This window comes from Coregonus lavaretus (genome assembly GCF_964263955.1).
Source record: "Coregonus lavaretus genome assembly, chromosome: 10".
Lineage (NCBI taxonomy): Eukaryota > Metazoa > Chordata > Actinopteri > Salmoniformes > Salmonidae > Coregonus > Coregonus lavaretus.
In genome coordinates this window covers 21,593,283-21,619,344 of record NC_139997.1, presented here as the reverse complement: position 1 = coordinate 21,619,344, position 26,062 = coordinate 21,593,283, and the positions used below count along the sequence as shown (strand labels likewise).

The 26,062-nt window shown below is 42.5% G+C and overlaps 1 protein-coding gene across 1 annotated transcript in view; it reads left to right on the top strand.

The window, feature by feature from the left end:
- Positions 1-26,062, top strand: part of LOC311136251 (homeobox protein PKNOX2-like) — an 89,087-nt gene that overhangs the window by 58,421 nt on the left and 4,604 nt on the right. Inside the window, exons 5-9 of the mRNA XM_084170383.1 lie at positions 12,251-12,422; positions 14,117-14,302; positions 14,671-14,806; positions 17,929-18,026; positions 23,618-23,737. Coding sequence (XP_084026509.1) covers positions 12,251-12,422; positions 14,117-14,302; positions 14,671-14,806; positions 17,929-18,026; positions 23,618-23,737 — 712 coding nt within the window. The remainder of the gene's footprint in view (positions 1-12,250; positions 12,423-14,116; positions 14,303-14,670; positions 14,807-17,928; positions 18,027-23,617; positions 23,738-26,062) is intronic.

Genomic DNA, 26,062 nt, shown 5'->3' with positions numbered 1-26,062 from the left:
GGAAAGTTTTCAAAGTGAGACCAGAGCTTGAATTAGCATCCCTGTAATTTATCCAGGAAGTTTGCAGCATTTCTCTCTTGTTAATGTTTGTGCACACGTCAGTTATTTTCGCTAATGACCTGGATAGTGAGTTTGTTGTGTGCGGAGGAGCTGTCTTTGACGAGTCGTCGCTTAATTATTATCGGCAGAATCAACGTGTGATAGCTGTAATTAGCCTAACGAGTTACGAAGCTCCCGATGAAGAACTGCTGGATTGGGCTTGTCTTATTAGCGAGCCAGCAGGCGGTCTGTTTTCCAGAGGTCTCTCCACTATGCCCAACTGATGGAGGTTCGGCCCACTTTTAGATGGAATCAATTCAGAGGTTGAACGAGAGGCATTTATTTTTTTGTTGTGTATGTTTTTGTGATGTTGTAAGTGAAATGTGTGTTGGGGAGAATTTAGCTACATTGTTTTGATTTGTAAAACTGTAGTAAAACTTAGATTAACTGTTTGTTTGCTTGTTTCACAAGGAAAACAGGAGCATACAGTATCTCACAGAATCTATGTGCCAACTATTTTCATGTTCATGGGTGGGGATATTGAGAAAATGTTCTGTACATTAAGAGGTTAACATGCATGCAGTGAACTTGAAACCTACAGTGCCTTCAGAAGGTTTTCACACCCCTTAACCTTTTCCACATTTTGTTGTGTTAGAGCCTGAATTTAAATGTATTTATGTCACTGGCCTACACACAATACTCCATAATGTCAAAGTGGAATTATGTTTTTAGAAAATGTTACAAATTAATAAAAATAAAAACCAGAAATGTCTTGCGTCAATAAGTATTCAACCCCTTTGTTATGGCAAGTCTGAAAGTTCATGAGTAAAAATGTGCTTAACAAGTCAAATAATAAGTTGCTCACTCTGTGTGGAATAATATAGTGTTTAACAAGATTTTTGAATGACTACCTCATCTCTGTACCCCACACATATAATTATCTGTAAGGAACCTCAGTCGAGCAGTGAATTTCAAATACAGATTCCAGGGAGGTGTTCCAATGCCTCGCAAAGAAGGGCACCTATTGGGAGATGGGTAAAGAAAAAGCAGACATTGAATATCCCTTTAAGCATGGTGAAGCTATTAATTACACTTTGGATACACCTAGTCACTACAAAGGTACATGCGTCCTTCCTAACTCAGTTGTCGGAGAGGAAGGAAACTGCTCAGGGATTTCACCATGAGGCCAACAGTTACAGTTTAATGGCTGTGATAGGAAAAACTGAGGATGGATCAACAACATTGTAGCTACTCCACAATACTAACCTTAAAAGAAGGAAGCCTGTACAGAATAAAAAAGAGTGAAAAGAAGCAAGCCTGTACAAAATACCTGTTTGCAATAAGGCAATAAAGTAAAACTGCAAAAAAATTGGCAAAGAAATTCACTTTATGTCCTGAATACAAAGCGTTATGTTTGGGGCAAATCCAACACATCACATCAATGAGTACCACTCTCAATATTTTTCAAGTGTGGTGGTGGCTGCATCATGTTATGGGTATGCTTGTCATTGGCAAGGACTAGGGAGTTTTTTTTAGGATAAAAATAAATGGAATAGAGCTAATCACAGGCAAAATCCTGGTTGAGTCTGCTTTCCAACAGACATTGGGAGACAAATTCACCTTTCAGCAGGACAATAACCTAAAACACAAGGCCAAATATACACTGGTATTGCTTAACAAGACGACATACTTAAATCAGCTTGAAAATCTATGGCAAAACTTGAAAATGGCTGTATAGCAATGATCAACAATCAACTTGACAGAGCTTGAAGAATAAAAAAATAATAATGTGCAAATATTGTACAATCCAGGTTTGCAAGGCTCTCAGAGACTTACCCCCAAAGGTGATTCTAACATTTATTGACTCAGGGGTGTGAATACTTATGTAAATTAGATATTTCTGTATTACATTTTCAATACATTTGCCAAAAAAAAATTACAATGTTTTCACTTTTTAATTATGGGGTATTGTGTGTAGATGGGTGAAAAAAGAACAACATTTTAATCCATTTTGAATTCAGGCTGAAACACATCAAAATGTGGAATAAGTCAAGGGGATGAATACTTTCTGAAGGTACAGTACATAATTGTTGACAAAATGGACCACAACTCTGTTTCACACAAAAGTCCCATATTTGTCATACATCCTAAATCTCAAAATGGAAAGCAAACAGCTTTACATGCTATAACACATTTATTTTAATCCGTAAATAAATGTGATTTTTTTCCTTTCCGTTGACATTGTGCCATCCTTTTTCAAATGGGCCCAAATTGCAGTGCAAAGCCCTGCATGTGGTGTATCACTCTCCTCCGTAGTGGGTCTTTGCTGAAAGCTTCTCTAAAGCTGATCTGCCCAAGTGTGTTGCATTGAGACAGGACATAGCGTCGTTAATTTTATTTATTGTGTTACTTTTTTCTGTTTTTGTTTGATAATTTTCTTAATATTTAACTCTGCATTGTTGGGACAGGGCTAGTAAGTAAGCATTTCATGGTAAAGTCTACACCATGATTTAATTTGTGTTTGTATGTGAGACTGTGTGTGTGTGTGTGTGCTGCCACTTATTGAGCTCCAGTGGATGGAGGGATTCACAGGAAAACGAGGAATGTGAGAGTATGTGTGTGTGTGTGTGTGTGTGTGTGTGTGTGTGTGTGTTTGTATGTTAGCGAGCACACGCATGTGTGCATCCATAGAGCATAGAGGCGCAGCAGCGAGGCAAAGGCATTTCATATCATACACCGTGGGAACGCTTTTAATTTGACAGGGCCCTGGGTTGGGGGCGCCATGCAGGATGTCTGCTCACAGGCTTCATAAAGTCTGTTTACCTTCACCGCTGTGAAGCTCTCGCCGCCATTTAGTCTCCCATCTGACCGCTCCCGCCATCCTAACGACTACCGCTGTTTGATGGCGCAAAGCTAGCCACCCGTGTTCCTTAAAATGGCTTCCCTTCGAGAGTTAAGCGGGCTGGCGGTAAATTGCCACGCAACGGAGGAGTTAAAGGTGTTTGTGTCAGAGCCCTGTTGTTTATTGGCATTGTCCGTCCGATATCTGGTTAGTTCCTCACCGTTTGACTTGACTGAGAAGGTTGAGAGAAGAAGGGCTGCAGGATATTCGTGGGGGAGTTTAACCAGCGATTTTAATTTTGATGTTGTTACGAATACAGAGAACTAGGCACTTGTGGAAGTAAGCATCTTTCGATAACGTCAGTCACAGGAACATTACCAATCACAGCTGATATGACTGAATAGATGTAAACTGCCTGGACAGTTTGAATGGTGAATACAAAGTACAGCTTGAAATGAGTAACATGAAAAGAGTACACTGGCTTAAAACTGGATCAATGAAAGTGTCACGCTCTGATGATAGGAAGGTGACATACCAGCCCATCTGCCTCCATCTCCCATGGGCCCACTTGCTCTCTACAATTGGACTGTGACAGAGACAGCGAACACACGCACGCAGGCAGATATGTGCATGCACACACACGCACACACACACACACTTCAGATTTTCTATACAGCAGACACTGCACCCTGTGCAAGCTTTGCCCATCTATCCCGCATTGCAGGTGATGGAGGGAGGATGGGCCAACAATGACTGTATATATGAATGGACAAAGCCATCGATCACGTGACACCGTTCATTCCTATGTGAAGACTCAATAGGACATTGAAGCCAAATGAAGTCCGTTAAGATGGAGTCTCATGGAGACATAACATGTGCAGTTTGAGCTACTCCAGGAAGTGATGTTGCAGGCTAGCTCAGTGCTTCCCCCCTTGAGTAACTCAAGGTGAAGGCAGACCAGAGTACTGCAGGCTGCCATTAGCAACTAAATTCCTGTGTGCGATCTTAAAATAATAAATTCAAGGACATGCATCGGGTGTATTAGAAGCAATTATTGGTACCATGATTGTCTTCGAAACATTTTTTTATTTACACGAAGATTAACCACGAAGATTGACATTTTTCCATTCACTATGGAAAATAGGGAGATCCTGTTTTGCTAACAATGCCTGCAATACCGCGGTCAGCCTTGAAATTCCAGTCGTTCTCCCCTGGGATGGACAAGGGAAGAAAGAGAGAGAAATAGAGAGTGGAAAGACCGAGAATTAAATAGGGGTGAGAAATACAGAAGGGAGGTGGGAGGACAAGACAGAGGGAAGGAAGTCAAATAGAAAAAGGAGAGGATTCATTGAGATGCATAGGTGGGGGCTGCCGTTAAACTCACTGTGTGTGTGTGTGTGTGCATGCTTGCGTGTGTGTGTGCGCGTGTGTGTTTCTGTGTGCGTGTGCATGCTTGCTTGCTTGCGTACATGTACGTGCATTTGTGTGTGCGCGCATGTGTGTGTGTGCCCCCTGCACAGGGTGTGCTTCAGACATGTAGCCTGGGGGAGAGGGCCTTGTCGAGAGCAGACACAGCGTGGTTCCTGCCACAAACTGGGTCCTAATAAAGCGCCCGGGCATATGGCAGGACTGATTAGGATGGCAAACATGGTGAACACACAGATAGAGCCACCCCCCTCACCCCCTCCCTACACCCTTCCTCGCCCCCCTCTAGCCCCCTTTGCCCCCTGGGTGGGTTGCCAAAAGCTCCGCAACAAAAACAGTGGCAGAGAAAAAAAATTGGAATAGCAAAACATGGTGGCTCTTGGTGTTTTGTCCAATTATGGAAATACTTTGATTTGACATTGTTTTTCTGAACAAAAGTTTTTTTCTACTACAGGTACTACAGGTATTTATTATGATGCTTAGAGATTTACTCCCATTTTATATGGAGAGAGGACTGAATAAGGATCGATAAGCCAAGATATATAAACTCAGAAGTCACACACCCTTGCTAATGACAGCAAGGCCACAAACCTGTACGCAATTAGTATCACACCATGGTTGTGTTCGATATGGCACCCTATTTCCTATATTGTGCAATACTTTTGACACTATATAGTGAATAGGGTACCAATATAGTAAATTGAGTGCCATTTCGGACGCACCCCATGCCTTTGATTCACGTACGATACTGCAGAAAAAGGGTAGGTTTTTTATAACCATTCCCCAACCTTTATGTTTAAGTCATCACGTATCATGCGAGTGTGATTCATGGAGGACCGTGTCGTCGTGGCTCGGTTGGTGCAGGAGGAGAGACTTTGTTCTGACTGACTCCCTGCTCACTCCCCCCGTCCTGTAAATGGCTCTTTTATGGCCCGGGTAACGATCCCCCCATCGGCCATCTCCATTCCGTCGCACTGCAGATAGAGCCTGGCTGGTTTTTGGCGCCCGATGTGGGGCTAAATGGTGTCCATATTAGGACAGCCTTAGTCTCAGAAAGAGTTGTACAGGTAAGGTGTGCATTCACCTCAGTCCGATCCACTCACTTATTATTATTTTATTTTTTTAGTCACTTATCCAGAGCGACTTACAGTTAGTGAGTGCATAAATTATTATTTTTATTTTTCATACCGTGGGAATTGAACCCATGCTCTACCAACTGAGCTACATCAGTTGGCCGGAGGGATGTGGATGGGTAGCCAGGCAAATTGTTTATTGCTTTCTTTCCTTGTTTTTTGTCCTACTGTGGTGTTGGAGGTGTGGGCCAGTCGGCCAATAAAACCTATTGTTTACCCATAATGCCCCGGGGTTATGAGAAGAAGCTCCATGGCATCATATCTCCATTACATCAGTTGTGTGTGTGTGTGTGTGTGTGTGTGTGTGTGTGTGTGTGTGTGTGTGTGTGTGTGTGTGTGTGTGTGTGTGTGTGTGTGTGTGTGTGTGTGTGTGTGTGTGTGTGTGTGTGTGTGTGTGCACAGAGAACACAACTGAGGAAGGGGAAACAAACATTTCACATTTCACTGAAAACCATCATCAGTGAGAATGGCTATTGGAATCAACAACATGATAAATTGCTATATTTATCTGGGTTTTCATTTTAGACTCATTGAATGATGGGAACTATTTTTACTCTCATAAGACAATAACTGTCAATAACACTTAGATATCTTAGCCCTAGTTCAAACAACGCTCCATCGCCTTACCAAACAAAAAAAATACGTCACTTTCTCTTTGGAATAGCGTGGATAGAGTGCCGTCTGAAACCACGCAGTGGAAGTGCGCCTCTTCAGACCTTTGACAATAGTTCGGCAGGCTCTGCCACTCTTTGGGCGCGGTGTGGGTGAAGCACCCCTCTGTTTAATGCAGCGCGGCAGAGCAGTTCTTCCAGTGTCGGGAAAAATGGTAATGCATATTAATATATGTTAATTGCATGCAACTAAAGGTTGCTTCGCTACAACACCCACAACGGAAGCACAATCATGGCCTCAGAATCGGTGGTATACATCACAGTGGCCGTGGGTTTCAAAGCGCAAGGACTGTCCGATGTACATCCACACTCAACCGGTAACCCTGGGACCTCATTCATAAATTAAGCTATGGTGGGTTAATACTTCCCTCCGCCTGGGACCTCATTCATAAATTAAGCTATGGTGGGTTAATACTTATAGTTTACAATTGCACTTTCACATTAGTACATAATTTTGCTTTATTTCCTCTTCATCTATTGGTTAATATTCTCCACTCACATTTAATTTCTGATCACTAATTTCACCTGTCACTGCTGTGCACCCGGAAGAAGGCCTATGAGCCACAATACGTTAGTGTATATTTTATTTTTACTATGCAATAGCCGCTAAAATAAAGGCTTTTTAACTTTTCCACAAGAGTGCCTTGGATTTTTTGAAGAATAATGTATTTATCCAGCTGAAACTTCATTTGGTCGCTACATGTTATACCCCATTCTCTGATGATCACCTCTCTTGCTGTCTTAATTTGATGCCAAAGCAGCGATCCCTTTTTTTTTTGCATTTTTCATTGCCAAAAATGAAAGATGTGTAAAGTTTTGCTTGCTAGCCAAGAAACAATGTCAATCTACTAAATTTACCTGAATGAAATATAGGAAACTGATCATGACTAGATTTAATCTAATTTCACTGTGATTGGTTAGTCAACATGCAATAATACCTGTCAACCACTGAGATGAATTATTTGCATTGCTGGCTTCAATGCAAATTATTGTTCATCTGAGGGATTTTGGATGTCCTTGGTCTTATTTATTTGTTTGAGGGCCTGCACATGAGACCAATTTTACCATATTATCCTGGAGGCATACTTACGCACCCAGTCTCGTTACTTTGCGTGAATGATATCTCTCAACTTTAAACAATATGAAATTTCAATACAAAATCATTTCTTTAGCTTCTTTCTATTCTGTGACTGCATGAAATAGCAAACATAATGTGAATTCAGCGATTACATTTATTTACTTCATCTTTGTGGTTCCCTGATGAAACAGTAACATCCATTACTGTAGTTAAGTTTAACCAAACTGTACTCTATAGCTTAGCGGTGTGTTAAATAGATTCCACGATCCGAACATGAGCGAATGCTCGGCTTGTTCTCGAGACTGTGTGGATTCCACTGAAATCTATGCCCACCATTACTTATAGCACCGCCCACCGACCAAAATGGCGTGAAAAGCGTGTATCCCCCTTGGATTCACAGGTGGACGTGTTAGAACAGACCCAGGGTCTGTTTCTGTGGTGGCAGAAATGCTAAAAGGCGTATTCATGGTTAGTGTAGTTTTTGGTAATCTTTGAAACCAGCAACTGACAAAAAACACGACTTCTCAACACCGAGGTTGAAACATTCATAACCGATGGGCACTACATCAACATATGAATTACTTTGCAATCTCGGGGGAAAATAGAACATCTACGTTGCACAGTAATATCGCTATCGCTAACATACCTCATGGTTTTTTTTAAGGGATGAGAAGACGCTTTGTTATTCCTTAGTAAAAGGGAGTTATGAAATCTGAACACACATTACGTTAACCGAGACACAGTAAACCGATCATATTCACTGTTTCAAACAGTAACTTCCGTGCTGCACAGGTGTGTGATTTGTCTTTGCCTTTTTAGTGCAATAAACTTAGTAATTTCTTTAACACAGAAGAGGTCGCTGTAATGCCTGAATTCGACCCAAAACCAACTGTAGTGTTGAGAGCGGTTGTATGAAACCAATCAGTATGTCATAATAAGCACTCAACCGTGCCAGCCCGCTCTTAATTTCTATTCAGTTCCACTCGCCATAAATTCGGCGTCTGAACTGTGCGTTAGATCACCAGCAAGTTCAATAATTGAACACCTGCCATAGCATAGGACCTGAAAAACAAGCCCTGATGAACATATTACCCCTTTGCAGCCAGCCCCTCTCCCTTATCCCCCCTCCACTCCTATCCTCAATCTTCTCCTTCCTTCATCCCCTTCCTCTGTGTGCGGTTTCAGAGGGAGGAAGTGGTTGGCACTTATACTGAACCCCCCCCCCCCCCCCCCCCTCTCGCTCTCTCTCTTCTCTCTTTCTCTCTCCCACATGCACGCACACACACACCCCCCTTGAATGAGGCCGGGGGGACTGCAGCTCAGCGCTCTGCGCATGGCCGCCTGTTTAGTATTCGTCTCACGTCTGGCCGAGGGAGCCGCATTAAATTGGGATCAGGCAGATTAGAGTCTAATATAGTGGGCTATTAAAGGCTGCGAGCCATGGGTAAGAGCCAGAGCAGGGGCCCACTCTCCCAGCATCCTAGAGTAGCCCTGTGTGCTGCATGCCCGCTTCCCCCCTACCTACCTACTCCGTCACGCAACAAATACACACATACATACACACACACACACACACACACACACACACACAAGCACGCATGCACGTACGCTGATGGATGTATGCATGCATACACGTAGGCACAGACCAACCGCACACACACAAACACACACACCACTTTAGTACAGAGACGGATGCAGGGAGGTCATGTTTTTTGGGGAGATTTTAATTAATTGTCATGTTGTTTCATGTTATGAGGTGTCTTTGATATTTTGGGTTTTACAACGTGAAACACGTAAAGCTATAAAGGTTATTGGTACTATATTGCGCTTGATGAAGTGCTTCTTAGTGTTTGAATAGTTTTGTGATACACGCACAGTCAAAGGCTTTTTCCTGGCATTTGTATGATTATTAAGGAGTGATTAGGAAGTAATTCAGAAGAAGTGATTAAGATGTTTTTATCTTCTATTCTATTTGATTTTCTATTGTTTTCTGTTTTAGTCTTGTCCAGTCAATTCTACGCAAGTATCCATAAACTTTGACCAACTCTGAATTCTGCAAAACATTGATACTCATTGATATACTGTATATTCTCTCCTTAACATTGAACAGGCATTATTGCCTGAGTTGCAGATGTTGGATATACTGTTATTAAACAAAGGGGGCTTTGCAGATGGATCATTTATCCATATTACTGAGTGGTCTGACCTTTGTGACATTGGCCATAAAAGACAGATGGTAACAATGTAGGTGACATTCACTGTTATCGCAATGGACCATATCATTACTACTTAACGTCATCTTCATATTGATTCATACCAGAATTAAATGTCCTAGGGAATTTGAGAAAACTTTCCAAACTAGGTTTTCAGAATTCATGGTTTGAAGATTCACAGAATCAGAAGGGAATAAGCAGGAATTTTTGGGATAGTTACTGGACTTTTGCAACACTAATCCAAACTATTGATAACACAGTGATACGAGATTGCGTAAAAAAGTTTGTTCATTATTTTGTTTGCTTGTCAGGGGGTGAAAAAGGAGTCTCCGCACACTTCAATCAGCGTTTTAATTGTGTCTGATTGAAGTGTGTGGAGGCTCCTTTTTCACTCAATCATATGCATTTCCCACTGGGCACAGACATCAATTCAACATTTATTCCACATTGGCTCCACGTCATTTCAATGAAATGACGTGGAAACAACGTTGATTCAACCAGTGTGTGCCCAGTGGATTACTCCTGCATCTTTACTGAGCCTGGTGGCTGGGTGTGCAGTAGATCATCTCATTGTCTACCGTTTGCTTGTCATCTCATTGTCTACCGTTTGCTTTGTCTGTTTTATTTGTCAGTGGAGCTAACAATCAAGTTAACTTGCTTATGTGGTTCCTGGGTGTAAGACATACAGTGGGGAAAAAAGTATTTAGTCAGCCACCAGTTGTGCAAGTTCTCCCACTTAAAAAGATGAGAGAGGCCTGTAATTTTCATCATAGGTACACGTCAACTATGACAGACAAAATGAGGAAAAGAAATCCAGAAAATCATATTGTAGGATTTTTAATGAATTTATTTGCAAATTATGGTGGAAAAGAAGTATTTGGTCAATAACAAAAGTTTCTCAATACTTTGTTATATACCCTTTGTTGGCAATGACACAGGTCAAACGTTTTCTGTAAGTCTTCACAAGGTTTTCACACACTGTTGCTGGTATTTTGGCCCATTCCTCCATGCAGATCTCCTCTAGAGCAGTGATGTTTTGGGGCTGTCGCTGGGCAACACAGACTTTCAACTCCCTCCAAAGATTTTCTATGGGGTTGAGATCTGGAGACTGGCTAGGCCACTCCAGGACCTTGAAATGCTTCTTACGAAGCCACTCCTTCGTTGCCCGGGCGGTGTGTTTGGGATCATTGTCATGCTGAAAGACCCAGCCACGTTTCCTCTTCAATGCCCTTGCTGATGGAAGGAGGTTTTCACTCAAAATCTCACGATACATGGACCCATTCATTCTTTCCTTTACACGGATCAGTCGTCCTGGTCCCTTTGCAGAAAAACAGCCCCAAAGCATGATGTTTCCACCCCCATGCTTCACAGTAAGTATGGTGTTCTTTGGATGCAACTCAGCATTCTTTGTCCTCCAAACACGACAAGTTGAGTTTTTACCAAAAAGTTATATTTTGGTTTCATCTGACCATATGACATTCTCCCAATCCTCTTCTGGATCATCCAAATGCACTCTAGCAAACTTCAGACGGGCCTGGACATGGACTGGCTTAAGCAGGGGGACACGTCTGGCACTGCAGGATTTGAGTCCCTGGCGGCATAGTGTGTTACTGATGGTAGGCTTTGTTACTTTGGTCCCAGCTCTCTGCAGGTCATTCACTAGGTCCCCCCGTGTGGTTCTGGGATTTTTGCTCACCGTTCTTGTGATCATTTTGACCCCACGGGGTGAGATCTTGCGTGGAGCCCCAGATCGAGGGAGATTATCAGTGGTCTTGTATGTCTTCCATTTCCTAATAATTGCTCCCACAGTTGATTTCTTCAAACCAAGCTGCTTACCTATTGCAGATTCAGTCTTCCCAGCCTGGTGCAGGTCTACAATTTTGTTTCTGGTGTCCTTTGACAGCTCTTTGGTCTTGGCCATAGTGGAGTTTGGAGTGTGACTGTTTGAGGTTGTGGACAGGTGTCTTTTATACTGATAACAAGTTCAAACAGGTGCCATTAATACAGGTAACGAGTGGAGGACAGAGGAGCCTCTTAAAGAAGAAGTTACAGGTCTGTGAGAGCCAGAAATCTTGCATGTTTGTAGGTGACCAAATACTTATTTTCCACCATAATTTGCAAATAAATTCATTAAAAATCCTACAATGTGATTTTCTGGAAAATAAATTCTCAATTTGTCTGTCATAGTTGACGTGTACCTATGATGAAAATTACAGGCCTCTCTCATCTTTTTAAGTGGGAGAACTTGCACAATTGGTGGCTGACTAAATACTTTTTTTCCCCACTGTAGAGCATTGTTGCAGGGCAACAATACAGTATCTAGAACACAATGCACAACAAAACTTCTAAATTCAGTCTTCCCCCTCATTGGGACAATGCGCCATTTAAAGGTAATTTCCGATTGAGCCTTTACTATGAATGCGGTTTCAGCCAACGCAGGAACATTGCATTTAAAAGGAGCATTGTCGACCTCAGTCTGTAAACATGATACACACACCTCAAATACGGATACAGCGAGAGCAGTATCCATTACAAACAATGTTTATTCTTCTCAAACATATTTTGTTTTCCTCTTTGCACCTGGAACTACTCCTTATATGGCAATCAAGATACAGCTAGAGCAGTTAGGAAGTCTAACTACTTCCTGTCTTACATTTACGTCATTTAGCAGACGCTCTTATCCAGAGCGACTTACATGAGCAATTAGAGTTAAGTGCCTTGCTCAAGGGCACATCGACAGATTTTTCACCTAGTCGGCTCGGGGATTAGAACCAGCGACCTTTCAGTTACTGGCACAACGCTCTTAACCACTAAGCTACCTGCCGCCCCGTCTTCTCCTATCCTTCCAGACATCCCCTATTTCCACTGCTGGCCCTGCTGTTTGAGAAGTGTGAGCAGGCAACCCAGGGCTCTGAGTGCATCACCTCTGCCAGCTTTGATGTGGACATCGAGAACTTTGTGCACCAGCAGGAGCAGGACCACAAGCCATTCTTCAGCGAGGACCCCGACCTAGACAACCTGGTTAGTACCCTGCATGGGGGTCATCTAAATAGTCTAACGTAGCTTTGAAGCATCTCAATAGTCTAACGGCTTCCTCATGTTGAGGCGGTATCTCAATAGTCTAACGTGGCTTACTAATGTTGAGGATGATTTGCTTCCTCTACTGGTGGAGGCAGTCATTACATATCCCATTCACATACACCCCATTTTATTTCCCACTCATATCAATTTGTCTTATTTTCTCTCTCACCCTTTCTCATGTACATGGTTCTCTCTTCTACACTATCAATTTGCTCTCTCTCTCTCTCTCTCTCTCTCTCTCTCTCTCTCTGTCTCTCACATGCAGTCACGTCTACCCCTTTCCCTTTCCTCTTGTACCCCCTCTTTCTCCTCCTTTGTCTCTCTCAATATTTATTTATATTCACCCTTTCTCTCTCTTCCCCTTTCCCACTCTCCCCCTCATGATCTCTCCCTCCCACCCTTCCATGACAGCTAGCAGTAATTAGAAATTAGGAGAAATAGGGAAGGTGGCTGGGGAGAGAGAGAGTGATTGAAGGTCGGCTCTCATCATTACGGGGGTATTCGGCCGACAAGTGGCGTGGCAGTCAATTAACCCCACATCTGTGTGCTTTATGAGGTGCCGGTCGCGGACTGGCCCTGGCACACACTAACTCTTCCACAGGACGGTAATGCTGGAGCTGACTGGCCGAGATGGCACTTGGCTCCCGATTAAACAAGCGGCAGTAATTGGCAGATTTATCTCCTCCTTGGCCAAGCACTTTTCCGTCCCATTCTGGTGCCCTTGAGTGCTGACTTTGAGGGAATGAGCACTGGGAGGAGAAGCTTGGTTGGAAAAAGGACCAAGTTTGGATCATGGTGAAGGATTTTGAGAGGGCTCATGGATTAGCAGGTGTTATGTCAAGGGCTATCTGAGAACGTTCAGAGACTGACTAGGGCTAGCATATCATTTGTAAGGCACATGAGGGGGCTGTCCAGAAACAACACCAAGCCCATTGGCACTTCATTGCCAATATTATTGACCCTGCTGGCTTATTTACCTTTGGTTAAAACTAGAGAAGATAACCATGGAGCTAGCCAATGTTGAGCCAGCCTAGCATTCAGGCTAGCATGTAGCCTACTTCCCCAGTCATTGAGCTTGCTGGCTTTGCCTCTCTCTCCTCATATGGTGAAGGCCATCCAGGTGCTCAGGTTCAGACCTGGGTTCAAATACTTTTTCAAATATCTCAATTACTTTCACATACATTTGAAATAAGTGTTCAGATATATTCTTATTTGAAAAGACAAGAAGTTGAAATGTTTATGTATTTGGAAATACACTTGGAATACACTTGAAAAATTCAAATACACTGCCTCAAATACACTCCCATGCATTTATCCAGATATTTGAAAATTCTCTTAAATACAATTTGGTCGACTATTTGGTTTTTATCAAATAACCATTCAAATACTCAAATAAAAGTACATGTTTTTGGCTGTGTATTTGAACATTCTCAAATACACACCAAAATATTTTTTTATACCAGATACTCAAATACAAATGCATTTGAAAGGTTACACCTTTCTAAAGCTGGAGAAATCAACAATAGAGCTAGCTAAAGTTGAGCTAGCCTAGACTAGCATCCAGGCTAGCATGTAGCCTCCTTCCTTCCACAGTCATTGAGCTTGCTAATATTCCTCTCTCTCTCCCTCCCGAGATGGTGAAGGCCATCCAGGTGCTGAGGATCCATCTTCTGGAGCTGGAGAAGGTTAATGAGCTCTGCAAGGACTTCTGCAACCGCTACATCACCTGCCTCAAGACCAAGATGCACAGCGACAACCTGCTTCGCAATGACCTGGGCGGGCCCTACTCGCCCTCGCACACCTCGCTCAGCCTGCAGCAGGTAAGGCGGACACTTACACAGATGTACACACTCTAAACAGAGTGTATCTGGTAACTTTGAAGGAGCCAACTGCATTTTTTATGTTTCCGTTTTTTTCTGAAATACCATTATACTTGTGTCCAAACATCTGAGACGTATTCATTAGTCTAATACATTGTGTAAAGTTTGGATAGAAATACATTTTGAAGAACATGTCTCCTACATGTAGCACTAAGGATCATCAGCTCTATTCATGGCATTTTTATCTGCAACATTCGGTACTTTCATGTTTCAAGTTTCAAGTTTTATTAGTCGTATGTACATCCTGAACAGCCTTTCTCAAACCCCTTACTGGTTCCCTCTCGTCCTATGATCTCTGACCTCACCAGGACCTCCTCCAGACATCCTCTCCGTCCATGACATCGCTCTCCAGCTCTGTCAACTCCTCGGGGATCATGGTGCCCACCGGGACCCTGCAACAGGGCAACGTTGCCATGACTACCATCAACTCCCAGGTGGTGTCAGGTGAGAAGCTTTTCCACCTTCCTCAACCCTGTTGTATGGGTACTTCACCTTCCCTGATATTACATCATACAGCAAGTGTCCCTTATACCTCTACATTGTAGTGACATAGGCAGAAACAGTTGCAGTGTATGTACAAATTGTACAAAGTGTTCTACCCTGCATGCACAAAATGTAGAATTAAAACAGGGCTGGCCCTATTTGGTAAAAGGCCAAGTCCATATTATGGCAAGAACAGCTCAAATAAGGAAAGAGAAACGACAGTCCATCATTACTTTAAGACATGAAGGTCAGTCACTGACTACTGTGTTCCAAACTGCCTCTGGAAGCAACGTCAGCACAAGAACTGTTCGTCGGGAGCTTCATGAAATGGCTTTCCATGGCCGAGCAGCTGCACACAAGCCTAAGATCATCATGCACAATGCCATGCGTCGGCTGGAGTGGTGTAAAGCTTGCCGCCATTGGACTTTGGAGCAGTGGAAATGCGTTCCCTGGAGTGATGAATCTTGCTTCACCATCTGGCTGTCTGACGGAATAATCTGGGTTTGGCGGAGGCCAGGAGAACGCTACCTACCCCAATGCAAAGTGCCAACTGTATTGTTTGGTGGAGGAGGAATAATGGTCTGGAGCTGTTTTTCATGGCTTGGGCTAGGCAACTTAGTTCCAGTGAAGGGAAATCTTAACACTACAGCAGACAATGACATTCTTGACGATTCTGTGCTTCCAACTTTGTGAAAACAGTTTGGGAAGGCTCTTTCCTGTTTCAGCATGACAATGCCCCCGTGCACAAAGCGAGGTCCATACAGAAATGGTTTTTCGAGATCGGTGTGGAAGAACTTGACTGGCCTGCACAGAGCCCTGACCTCAACCCCATCGAACACCTTTGGGATGAATTGGAATGCCGGCTGCAGGCCAAGCCTAATCACCCAACATCAGTGTCCGACCTCACTAATACTCTTGTGGCTGAATGGAAGCAAGTCCCCGCAGCAATGTTCCAACATCTAGTGGAAAGCCTTCCCTATAGCAGCAAAGGGGGGACCAACTCCATATTAATGCCCATGATTTTGGAACAAGATGTTCGACGAGCAGGTGTCCACATACCTTAGGTCATGTAGTGTACAGTGAGGGAAAAAAGTATTTGATCCCCTACTGATTTTGTAAGTTTGCCCACTGACAAGACATGATCAGTCTATAATTTTAATGGTAGGTTTATTTGAACAGTGAAAGACAGAATAACAACAAAAAAATCCAGAAAAACGCATGTCAAAAATGTTATGAATTGATTTGCATTTTAATGAGGGAAATAAGTATTTGACCCCTCTACAAAACATGACTTAGTACTTGGTGGCAAAACCCTTGTTGGCATTCACAGAGGTCAGACGTTTCTTGTAGCTGGCCACCAGGTTTGCACACATCTCAGGAGGGATTTTGTCCCACTCCTCTTTGCAGATCTTCTCCAAGTCATTAAGGTTTCAAGGCTGACGTTTGGCAACTCGAAACTTCAGCTCCCTCCACAGATTTTCTATGGGATTAAGGTCTGGAAACTGGCTAGGCCACTCCAGGACCTTAATTTTTATTTTATTTATTAATGTGCTTCTTCTTGAGCCACTCCTTTGTTGCTTTGGCCGTGTGTTTTGGGTCATTGTCATGCTGGAATACCCATCCACGACGCATTTTCAATGCCCTGGCAGAGGGAAGGAGGTTCTCACCCAAGATTTGACAGTACATGGCCGCGTCCATCGTCCCTTTGATGCGGTGAAGTTGTCCTGTCCCCTTAGCAGAAAAACACCCCCAAAGCATAATGTTTCCACCTCCATGTTTGACGGTGGGGATGATGTTCTTGGGGTCATAGGCAGCATTCCTCCTCCTCCAAACACGGCGAGTTGAGTTGATGCCAAAGAGCTCCATTTTGGTCTCATCTGACCACAACACTTTCACCCAGTTCTCCTCTGAATCATTCAGATGTTCATTGGCAAACTTCAGACGGGCCTGTATATGTGCTTTGTTGAGCAGGGGGACCTTGCGGGCGCTGCAGGATTTTAGTCCTTCACGGCGTAGTGTGTTACCAATTGTTTTCTTGGTGACTATGGTCCCAGCTGCCTTGAGATCATTGACAAGATCTTCCCTGGGCTGATTCCTCACCGTTCTCATGATCATTGCAACTCCATGAGGTGAGATCTTGCATGGAGCCCCAGGCCGAGGAAGATTGACAGTCTTTTGTGTTTCTTCCATTTGCGAATAATCGCACCAACTGTTGTCACCTTCTCACCAAGCTGCTTGTCGATGGTCTTGTAGCCCATTCCAGCCTTGTGTAGGTCTACAATCTTGTCCCTGACATCCTTGGAGAGCTCTTTGGTCTTGGCCATGGTGGAGAGTTTGGAATCTGATTGATTGATTGCTTCTGTGGACAGGTGTCTTTTATACAGGTAACAAACTGAGATTAGGAGCACTCCCTTTAAGAGTGTGCTCCTAATCTCAGCTCGTTACCTGTATAAAAGACACCTGGGAGCCAGAAATCTTTCTGATTGAGAGGGGGTCAAATACTTATTACCCTCATTAAAATGTAAATCAATTTATAACATTTTTGATATGCGTTTTGCTGGATATTTGTGTTGTTATTCTGTCTCTCACTGTTCAAATAAACCTACCATTAAAATTATAGACTGATCATTTCTTTGTCAGTGGGCAAACTTACAAAATCAGCAGGGGATCAAATACTTTTTTCCCTCACTGTATATCACTCAAGAGTGTGTCTGGGTTTCTTGTTGTTAACCCTGCCCTCTGGAAATCCCTTTCAACTCAGAATTATAACCTCATTCCAGCTTTCTCTTTGATCGCAAGACACTCAAAACTCAAATTAATATCCGTGATTAGAGAATCGAAATTAGTGCTAATTAGTAGCAAAAGAACAACTCCTTCCTCCAGGACCCAATGAAGGAATACAGCTTTTGTTTCGTGCTTCATTCGCGGCAATGTGCTTTTGCCTTCCTTGTTTACATGTTGTTGTTGTTATTGTTTTGGTAGGGTTAGATAATAGAGCTCTCGAGTCGAAACGGTGCGAGGCCGACTGGTTTTCACAGAAGAAGAAGCCACTCGACTCTCATGACCGCAAATTATCCCCTCAGGTGGCACCTTGTATCAGCCGGTTGCCATGGTGACATCGCAAGGGCAGGTGTTAACCCAGGGACTCCCCCAGGGGACCATCCAGATCCAGAATTCACAGGTGAGGCCGTCAGCTGCTCTTCTAGCATATCCCTCCCTCTCCTGCCATAAGATGTAGAGATGGATAATGACTAACAACTCCAAATACTCTCAATGTCATTTTTACATTTACATTTTAGTCATTTAGCAGACGCTCTTATCCAGAGCGACTTACATGAGCAATTAGGGTTAAGTGCCTTGCTTAAGGGCACATCGACAGATTTTTCACCTAGTCGGCTCGGGGATTAGAACCAGCGACCTTTCGGTTACTGGCACAACGCTCTTACCCACTAAGCTACCTGCCGCCCTGTGTCATGCATATCATTGTTTTTGCTTGTCATTAGCTGTCATCAAATGGTGGGCCTCTCTGTTATTGACATGTTACGACAGCATGAAATGAATGTTAGAGTAATAGCGTAATAGCTAACGTGTCATTGGTAAACTTATGAAATTTCAGCACACTGTTTTTGGAAAGTATCACTTGTTTATTATGCTAATGTTTCAGCCTTTAGCCTATGTGCTAACATTTCCTCCTTGACGAAATGTTAGTACAATAAACAAGTGACACTGCACACTTGTTTATTTTCATTTGAAGTCCAACACACCTGCAAAGAAAGCTCTAAATGTCAGAGTTTGCGAGTGCATGTCCCTTTAACATCCTGCAATCCCCATGACCAGAAGAACCTCACACAGGTGGTCCATATTTGAGTCAGACTGTCAGACCACCCGTATGCTCGCCTATGGAGTAGACTGTGGAGTGTGGTGCTCTGCAGCTGTATTAGAAAGCCACAGTGTCAGCCAGGCAGGTCATTCTGTGTTTGACAGACAGCGGCGGCCTCTGTGAATACCCAGGACCCAGCCGAGGCGGCGCTCTACATGTGGTCTGGGAATAGAGTGCAGCCCCATAGCTACATCACCGACAAGCTCCCGGTAATGATACCCCGGCTTGGTGCCGCCAATTAATTCAACCCCACTTTCCCGGAACACGCATTCCCAGGGCCGAGGGGAAGAGATTTACACATGACACCCCAGCTGCAACTGTATTGAGGCTTGTTTTGTGCTGTGTGTGTGTTTGTGTTTCATATATTTACAGTGCCTTCAGAAAGTATTCACACCCTTGACTTTTTCCACATTTTGTTGTGTTAAAATGAATTAAATGTAGATATTTTTGGTCACTGACCTACACACAATACCCCATAATGTCAAAGTGGAATTATGTTTTTAGAATTTTTTACAAATTAATAAGAAATGAAAATCTGAATTGTCTTGAGTCAATAGGTATTCAACCCCTTTATTATGGCGAGCTAAATACGTTCAGGAGTAAAAATGTGCTTAACAAGTCACAAAAATTGCATGGACTCACTCTGTGTGCAATAATACTGTTGAATGTGATTTTTTTATGACTACATCATCTCTGTACCCCACACATTCAATGATCTGTAAGGTCCCTCAGTTGAACAGTGAATTTCAAACACAGATTCAACCACAATGACCAGGGAGGTTCTCCAATGACTCACAAAGAATGGCACCCATTGGTACAGTGAGGGAAAAAAGTATTTGATCCCCTGCTGATTTTGTACGTTTGCCCACTGACAAAGACATGATCAGTCTATAATTTTAATGGTAGGTTTATTTGAACAGTGAGAGACAGAATAACAACAAAAACATCCAGAAAAACACATGTCAAAAATGTTATAAATTGATTTGCATTTTAATGAGGGAAATAAGTATTTGACCCCTCTGCAAAACATGACTTAGTACTTGGTGGCAAAACCCTTGTTGGAAATCACAGAGGTCAGACGTTTCTTGTAGTTGGCCACCAGGTTTACACACATCTCAGGAGGGATTTTGTTCCACTCCTCTTTGCAGATCTTCTCCAAGTCATTAAGGTTTCGAGGCTGACGTTTGGCAACTCGAATCTTCAGCTGCCTCCACAGATGTTCTATGGGATTAAGGTCTGGAGACTGGCTAGGCCACTCCAGGACCTTAATGTGCCTCTTCTTGAGCCACTCCTTTGTTGCCTTGGCCGTGTGTTTTGGGTCATTGTCATGCTGGAATACCCATCCACAACCCATTTTCAATACCCTGGCTGAGGGAAGGAGGTTCTCACCCAAGATTTGACGGTACATGGCCCCGTCCATCGTCCCTTTGATGTGGTGAAGTTGTCCTGTCCCCTTAGCAGAAAAACACCCCCAAAGCATAATGTTTCCACCTCCATGTTTGATGGTGGGGATGGTGTTCTTGGGGTCATAGGCAGCATTCCTCCTCCTCCAAACACGGCGAGTTGAGTTGATGCCAAAGAGCTCGATTTTGGTCTCATCTTATCACAACACTTTCACCCAGATCTCCTCTGAATCATTCAGATGTTCATTGGCAAACTTCAGACAGCCCTGTATATGTGCTTTCTTGAGCAGGGGGACCTTGCGGGCGCTGCAGGATTTCAGTCCTTCACAGCGTAGTGTGTTACCAATTGTTTTCTTGGTGACTATGGTCCCAGCTGCCTTGAGATCATTGACAAGATCCTCCTGTGTAGTTCTGGGCTGATTCCTCACTGTTCTCATGATCATTGCAACTCCACGAGGTGAGATCTTACATGGAGCCCCAGGCCGAGGGAGATTGACAGTTATTTTGTGTTTCTTCCATTTGCGAATAATCGCACCAACTGTTGTCACCTTCTCACCAAGCTGCTTGGTGATGGTCTTTTAGCCCATTCCAGCCTTGTGTAGGTCTACAATCTTGTCCCTGACATCCTTGGAGAGCTCTTTGGTCTTGGCCATGGTGGAGAGTTTGGAATCTGATTGATTGATTGCTTCTGTGGATAGGTGTCTTTTATACAGGTAACAAGCTGAGATTATGAGCACTCCCTTTAAGAGTGTGCTCCTAATTTCAGCTCGTTACCTGTATAAAAGACACCTGGGAGCCAGAAATCTTTCTGATTGAGAGGGGGACAAAGACTTATTTCCCTCATTAAAATGCAAATCAATTTATAAAAAAATTTAAACATTTTTTTCTGGATTTTGTTGTTGTTATTCTGTCTCTCACTGTTCAAATAAACCTACCATTAAAATTATAGACTGATCATTTCTTTGTCAGTGGGGAAACGTACAAAATCAGCAGGGGATCAAATACTTTTTTCCCTCACTGTAGATGGGTATATATAAAAAAAGCTGACGTTGAATATCCCTTTGAGTGTGGTAAAGTTATTCATTACACTTTGGATGGTGTAACAATACACCCAGTCACTACAAAGATACAGGCATTCTTCCTAACTCAGTTGCAGGAGAGGAAGGAAACCGCTCAGTGATTTCACCATGAGGCCAATGGTGACTTTAAAACAGTTACAGAGTTTAATGTCCGTGATATGAGAAAACTGAGGATGGATCAACAATATTGTAGTTAATCCACAATACTAACCAAAATGACAGAGTGAAAAGAAGGAAGCCTGTGCAGAATAAAAATATTCCAAAACATGCATCCTGTTTGCAATAAGGCACTAAAGTAAAACTGTAAAAAATGTGTCAAAGAAATGAACTTTATGTCCTGAATAACAAGCGTTATGTTTGGGGCAAATCCAACACAACACATCAGTACCAAGACATCACAAGAGTACCACTCTTCATATTTTCAAGAATGGTGGTGGCTGCATTATGTTATGGGTTTTCTTGTCATTGGCAAGGACTAGGGAGTTTTTTATGATAAAAATAATCCGATTAGAGCTAAGCACAGGCAAAATCCTTGAGGAAAACCTGGTTCAGTCTGCTTTCCAACAGACACTGGGAGGAAATTCACCTTTCAACAGGACAAAACGCAAAGCCAAGTATACACTGGAGTTGCTTACCAAGACGACATTGAATGTGTGGCCTAGTTACAGTTTGACTTAAATTAGCTTGAAATTCTATGGCAATACTTTAAAATGTCTGTCTAGTAATGATCAACAACCAACTTGACAGAGCTTGAATAATCTTTTTAAGAATAATGTGCAAATATTGTACAATCCAGGTGTACAACGCTCTTAAAGACTTACCCAGAAAGATTCACAGGTGATTCTAACATGTATTGACTCAGGCGGTTGAATACTTATCTAATCAAGATACTGTATATTATTGTTTTATTTTTCATAAATCTTTTACAAATATAATATTTCTTCCACTATGACAGAGTATTTTGTGTAGATCGTTGACAAAGAATGACCATTAAATCCATTTTAATCCCACTTCGTAACACAACAAAATGTGGAAAACATCAAGGGATGTAAATACTTTCTGAAGGCACTGTATATCAGAATCAGTTGGGAGCCATTCCTTTTTCATGACTTTCCAATGCCTGCATGAAATTAATAAAAATAATTTTTAGCTGATTATATTTATTTATTTATTCAGGCATTTTGTCCTGCCAATATATGCATGGTCCAGATGAAATCTTCATATTTTTGCCTCAAAAGTGTTTTAGGCATTGCAAATGGGTTGTTAAATAGCAATGAAGGATCCTCACTTCGATACTGTTTGCGCCAATGCCATAGGAAATAATTGTTTTGTGTGTGGACCAGAGGTGAACATTTTGAGATTAAATACATTTTGGAATTCATGCATAGTGATCTCATGCCACCGTAGATGCCTTTTTTATTTTGTATGCCATTTAGCAGATGCGTTGCAAGTGCCATGCTCTACCAACTGAGCTATAGAGTACCATTGGTCTTTTTTTACATTTACATTTTAGTCATTTAGCAGACGCTCTTATCCAGAGCGACTTACAGTTAGTGAAGACATATTTTTTTATACTGGCCCCCCGTGGGAATCAAACCCACAACCCTGGCGTTGCAAACACCATGCTCTATCAACTGAGCTACATCCCTGCCGGCCATTCCCTCCCCTACCCTGGACGACGCTGGGCCAATTGTGCGCCTCCCATGAGTCTCCCGGTCGCGGCCGGCTGCGACAGAGCCTGGATTCGAACCAGGATCTCTAGTGGCACAGCCTTAGACCACTGCGCCACTCAGGAGTCTTGGTGTGTGTGTGTGTGTGTATGTGTGTGTGTGTGTGTGTGTGTGTGTGTGTGTGTGTGTGTGTGTGTGTGTGTGTGTGTGTGTGTGTGTGTGTGTGTGTGTGTGTGTGTGTGTGTGTGTGTGTGTGTGTGTGTGTGTGTGTGTGTGTGTGTGTGTGTGTGTGTGTGTGTGTGTGTGTGTGTGTGTGTGTGTGTGTGTGTGTGTGTGCACATATGCAACTATACCAACTATACTGTAAAACAGAAATCAGAGATTTCTTGAATAGGTGTTTTTTCATGATTTTCTCAACCACCCACCTGCCAAAGTTTTAATTACAAGCTATCTACTTGTACTTTCTTGTTTTTGCACACTTTGCCAGGTTTTTTAGGCAGATTTCTCATTGTTGTTCTCTCTTTCAGCTAGATCTGCCTCCTAGTTTCTCTGAATCAAGGGTGTTGTGAATTGACGTTCCTTTCTCGCCTTTTATTTTAAGTATCATTACTCAAATCGGGTTGCTATGGCGATGGTGAAGAGGGCAGTTCTGCCCTTGCCAAAGAGATTGGAACTCTCTCTTTGTTACCGTGGCAACAATAACACCCCATCCCTCTCGCCATCCCTCTCTTCCATCCAAGGTAAACCTGGACTTGGCTTCACTCTTGGACAGTGATGACAAGAAGCACAAGAACAAGAGAGGAGTCCTGCCCAAGCATGCCACCAACATCATGCGCTCCTGGCTCTTCCAGCATCTCATGGTGAGCTTGCAACATCAGTGTTCACATCAATGTTAATGTCTTGGAGTTACAATAGCAACAGCGCTAATATTCATCCCTATTCCCTTGGTTAAGCTATAGAGGAAGCTATTGAGAAGAGTCAAGCTATGGAGGAAAATCAGGGTGGAGGGTTTAGAGCAAAAAATGTCAGGGTTGTAGCTGTGTATGACTAAGGCCTCATCCAGAAACAACCCACATAGCTTCTACCCCGTAAGCACTTGTTTGAGATCTGAATTAATTAATTGAATATCTCAATTAATTAATTGAATAGGTAAAAGCAATATGGTAGTTCCACTCCCTCAGATAGGCTATGAGGAATTAGATTTAGTGGCTAAGGATTGTTTCTTGCCAGGGCCTGAGAATACAGAGATTGGGGCATGGGTCGAATGTTTAGGGAGGTTGAGAGTTTAGGGGTGGGGGGAGGGTTTTGATATTTGGTATTTTATTAGGATCCCCATTAGCTGTTGCAAAAGCAGCAGCTACTCTTCCTGGGGTCCACACAAAACATGAAACATGACATAATACAGAACATTAATAGACAAGAACAGCTCAAGGACAGAACTACATACATTTTGTTTTTTAAAGGCACACATAGCCTACATATCAATACATACACACAAACTATCTAGGTCAAATAGGGGAGAGGCGTTGTGCCGTGAGGTGTTGTTTTATCTGTTTTTTGAAACCAGGTTTGCTGTTTATTTGAGCAATATGAGATGGAACGGAGTTTCATGCAATAATGGCTCTATATAATACTGTACGCTTTCTTGAATTTATTCTGGATTTGGTGACTGTGAAAAAAACCTGGTGGCATGTCTGGTGGGGTAAGTGTGTGTGTCAGAGCTGTGTGTAAGTTGACTATGCAAACAATTTGGGATTTTCAACACATTGTTTCTTATAAAAATAAGAAGTGATGCAGTCAGACTCTCCTCAACTCTTAGCCAAGAGAGACTGGCATGCATAGTATTTATATCAGCCCTCTGCTTTTTGGAGTGTGGTGTCAAAAAAGCAGAGCATCTCTTTATTACGGACAGACCTCTCCCCATCTTTACAACCATTGAATCTATTTGTTTTGACCATGATAGTTTACAATCTAAGGTAATGCCAAGTAATTTAGTCTCCTCAACTTGTTCAACAGCCACACCATTCATTACCAGATTCAGCTGAGGTCTAGAACTTAGGGAATGATTTGTACCAAATACAATGCTCTTAGTTTTAGAGATGTTCAGGACCAGTTTATTTGTGGCCACCCATTCCAAAACAGACTGCAACAATTTGTTAAGGGTTTCGGTGACTTCATTTGGTCAAACACAATTTTTTCTAACAGTTTGCTAAGAGCTGGCAGCAAGCATATATATAGGTCTACTGTTAGAACCAGTAAAGGCCGCTTTACCATTCTTGGGTAGCGGAATTACTTTGGCTTCCCTCCAGGCCTGAGGACAAAGACTTTCCTCTAGGCTCAGATTAAAGATATGACAGATAGTAGTGGCTATAGAGTCAGCTACCTTCTTCAGTAGCTTTCCATCTATGTTGTCAATGCCAAGAGGTTTGTCAATATTGATCGATAACAATAATTTTTCCACCTCTCCCACACTAACTTTACAAAATTCAAACTTGCAATGCTTTTCTTTCATTTTTTTTTTTTTTTTAATGCATGAATATGATGGCTCTCTGTTCATTGTTGGCATTTCCTGCCTAAGTTTTCCCACTTTGCCAATGAAGTAATCATTCAAATAATTGGCAACATCAAATGGTTTTGTGATGAATACGCCATCTGATTTGATGAAAGATGGAGTTGAATGTCTTTCTGCCCATAATTTCATTTAAAGTACTCTAAAGAGTTTTTTCCATCATTCTTTATATCATTGATCTTGGCTTCATAATACAGTTTCTTCTTCTTTTTGTTGAGTTTAGTCACATAATTTCTCAATTTGCAGTAAGTCAACCAGTCAGATGTGCAGCCAGACTTATTAGCCACTCCTTTTTCCCCATCTCTTTCAACCATACAGTTTATCAATTCCTCATCAATCCATGGAGCCTTAACAGTTCTAACAGTCAGTTTCCTAACAGGTGCATGTTTATCAATAATTGGAAGAAGCAATTTCATAAATTAATGAAGTGCAGCATCTGGATGCTCCTTATTAATCACATCAGACCAACAAATATTTTTTTTACATCATCCGCATATGAGTCACAGCAAAACCTTTTGTATGATCTCATACACTATTTTAGGCCCAGCTGTTGGAACTTTGGCTTTCCTGGATATAGCCACTATATTGTTATCACTGCATCCAATGGGTACGGATA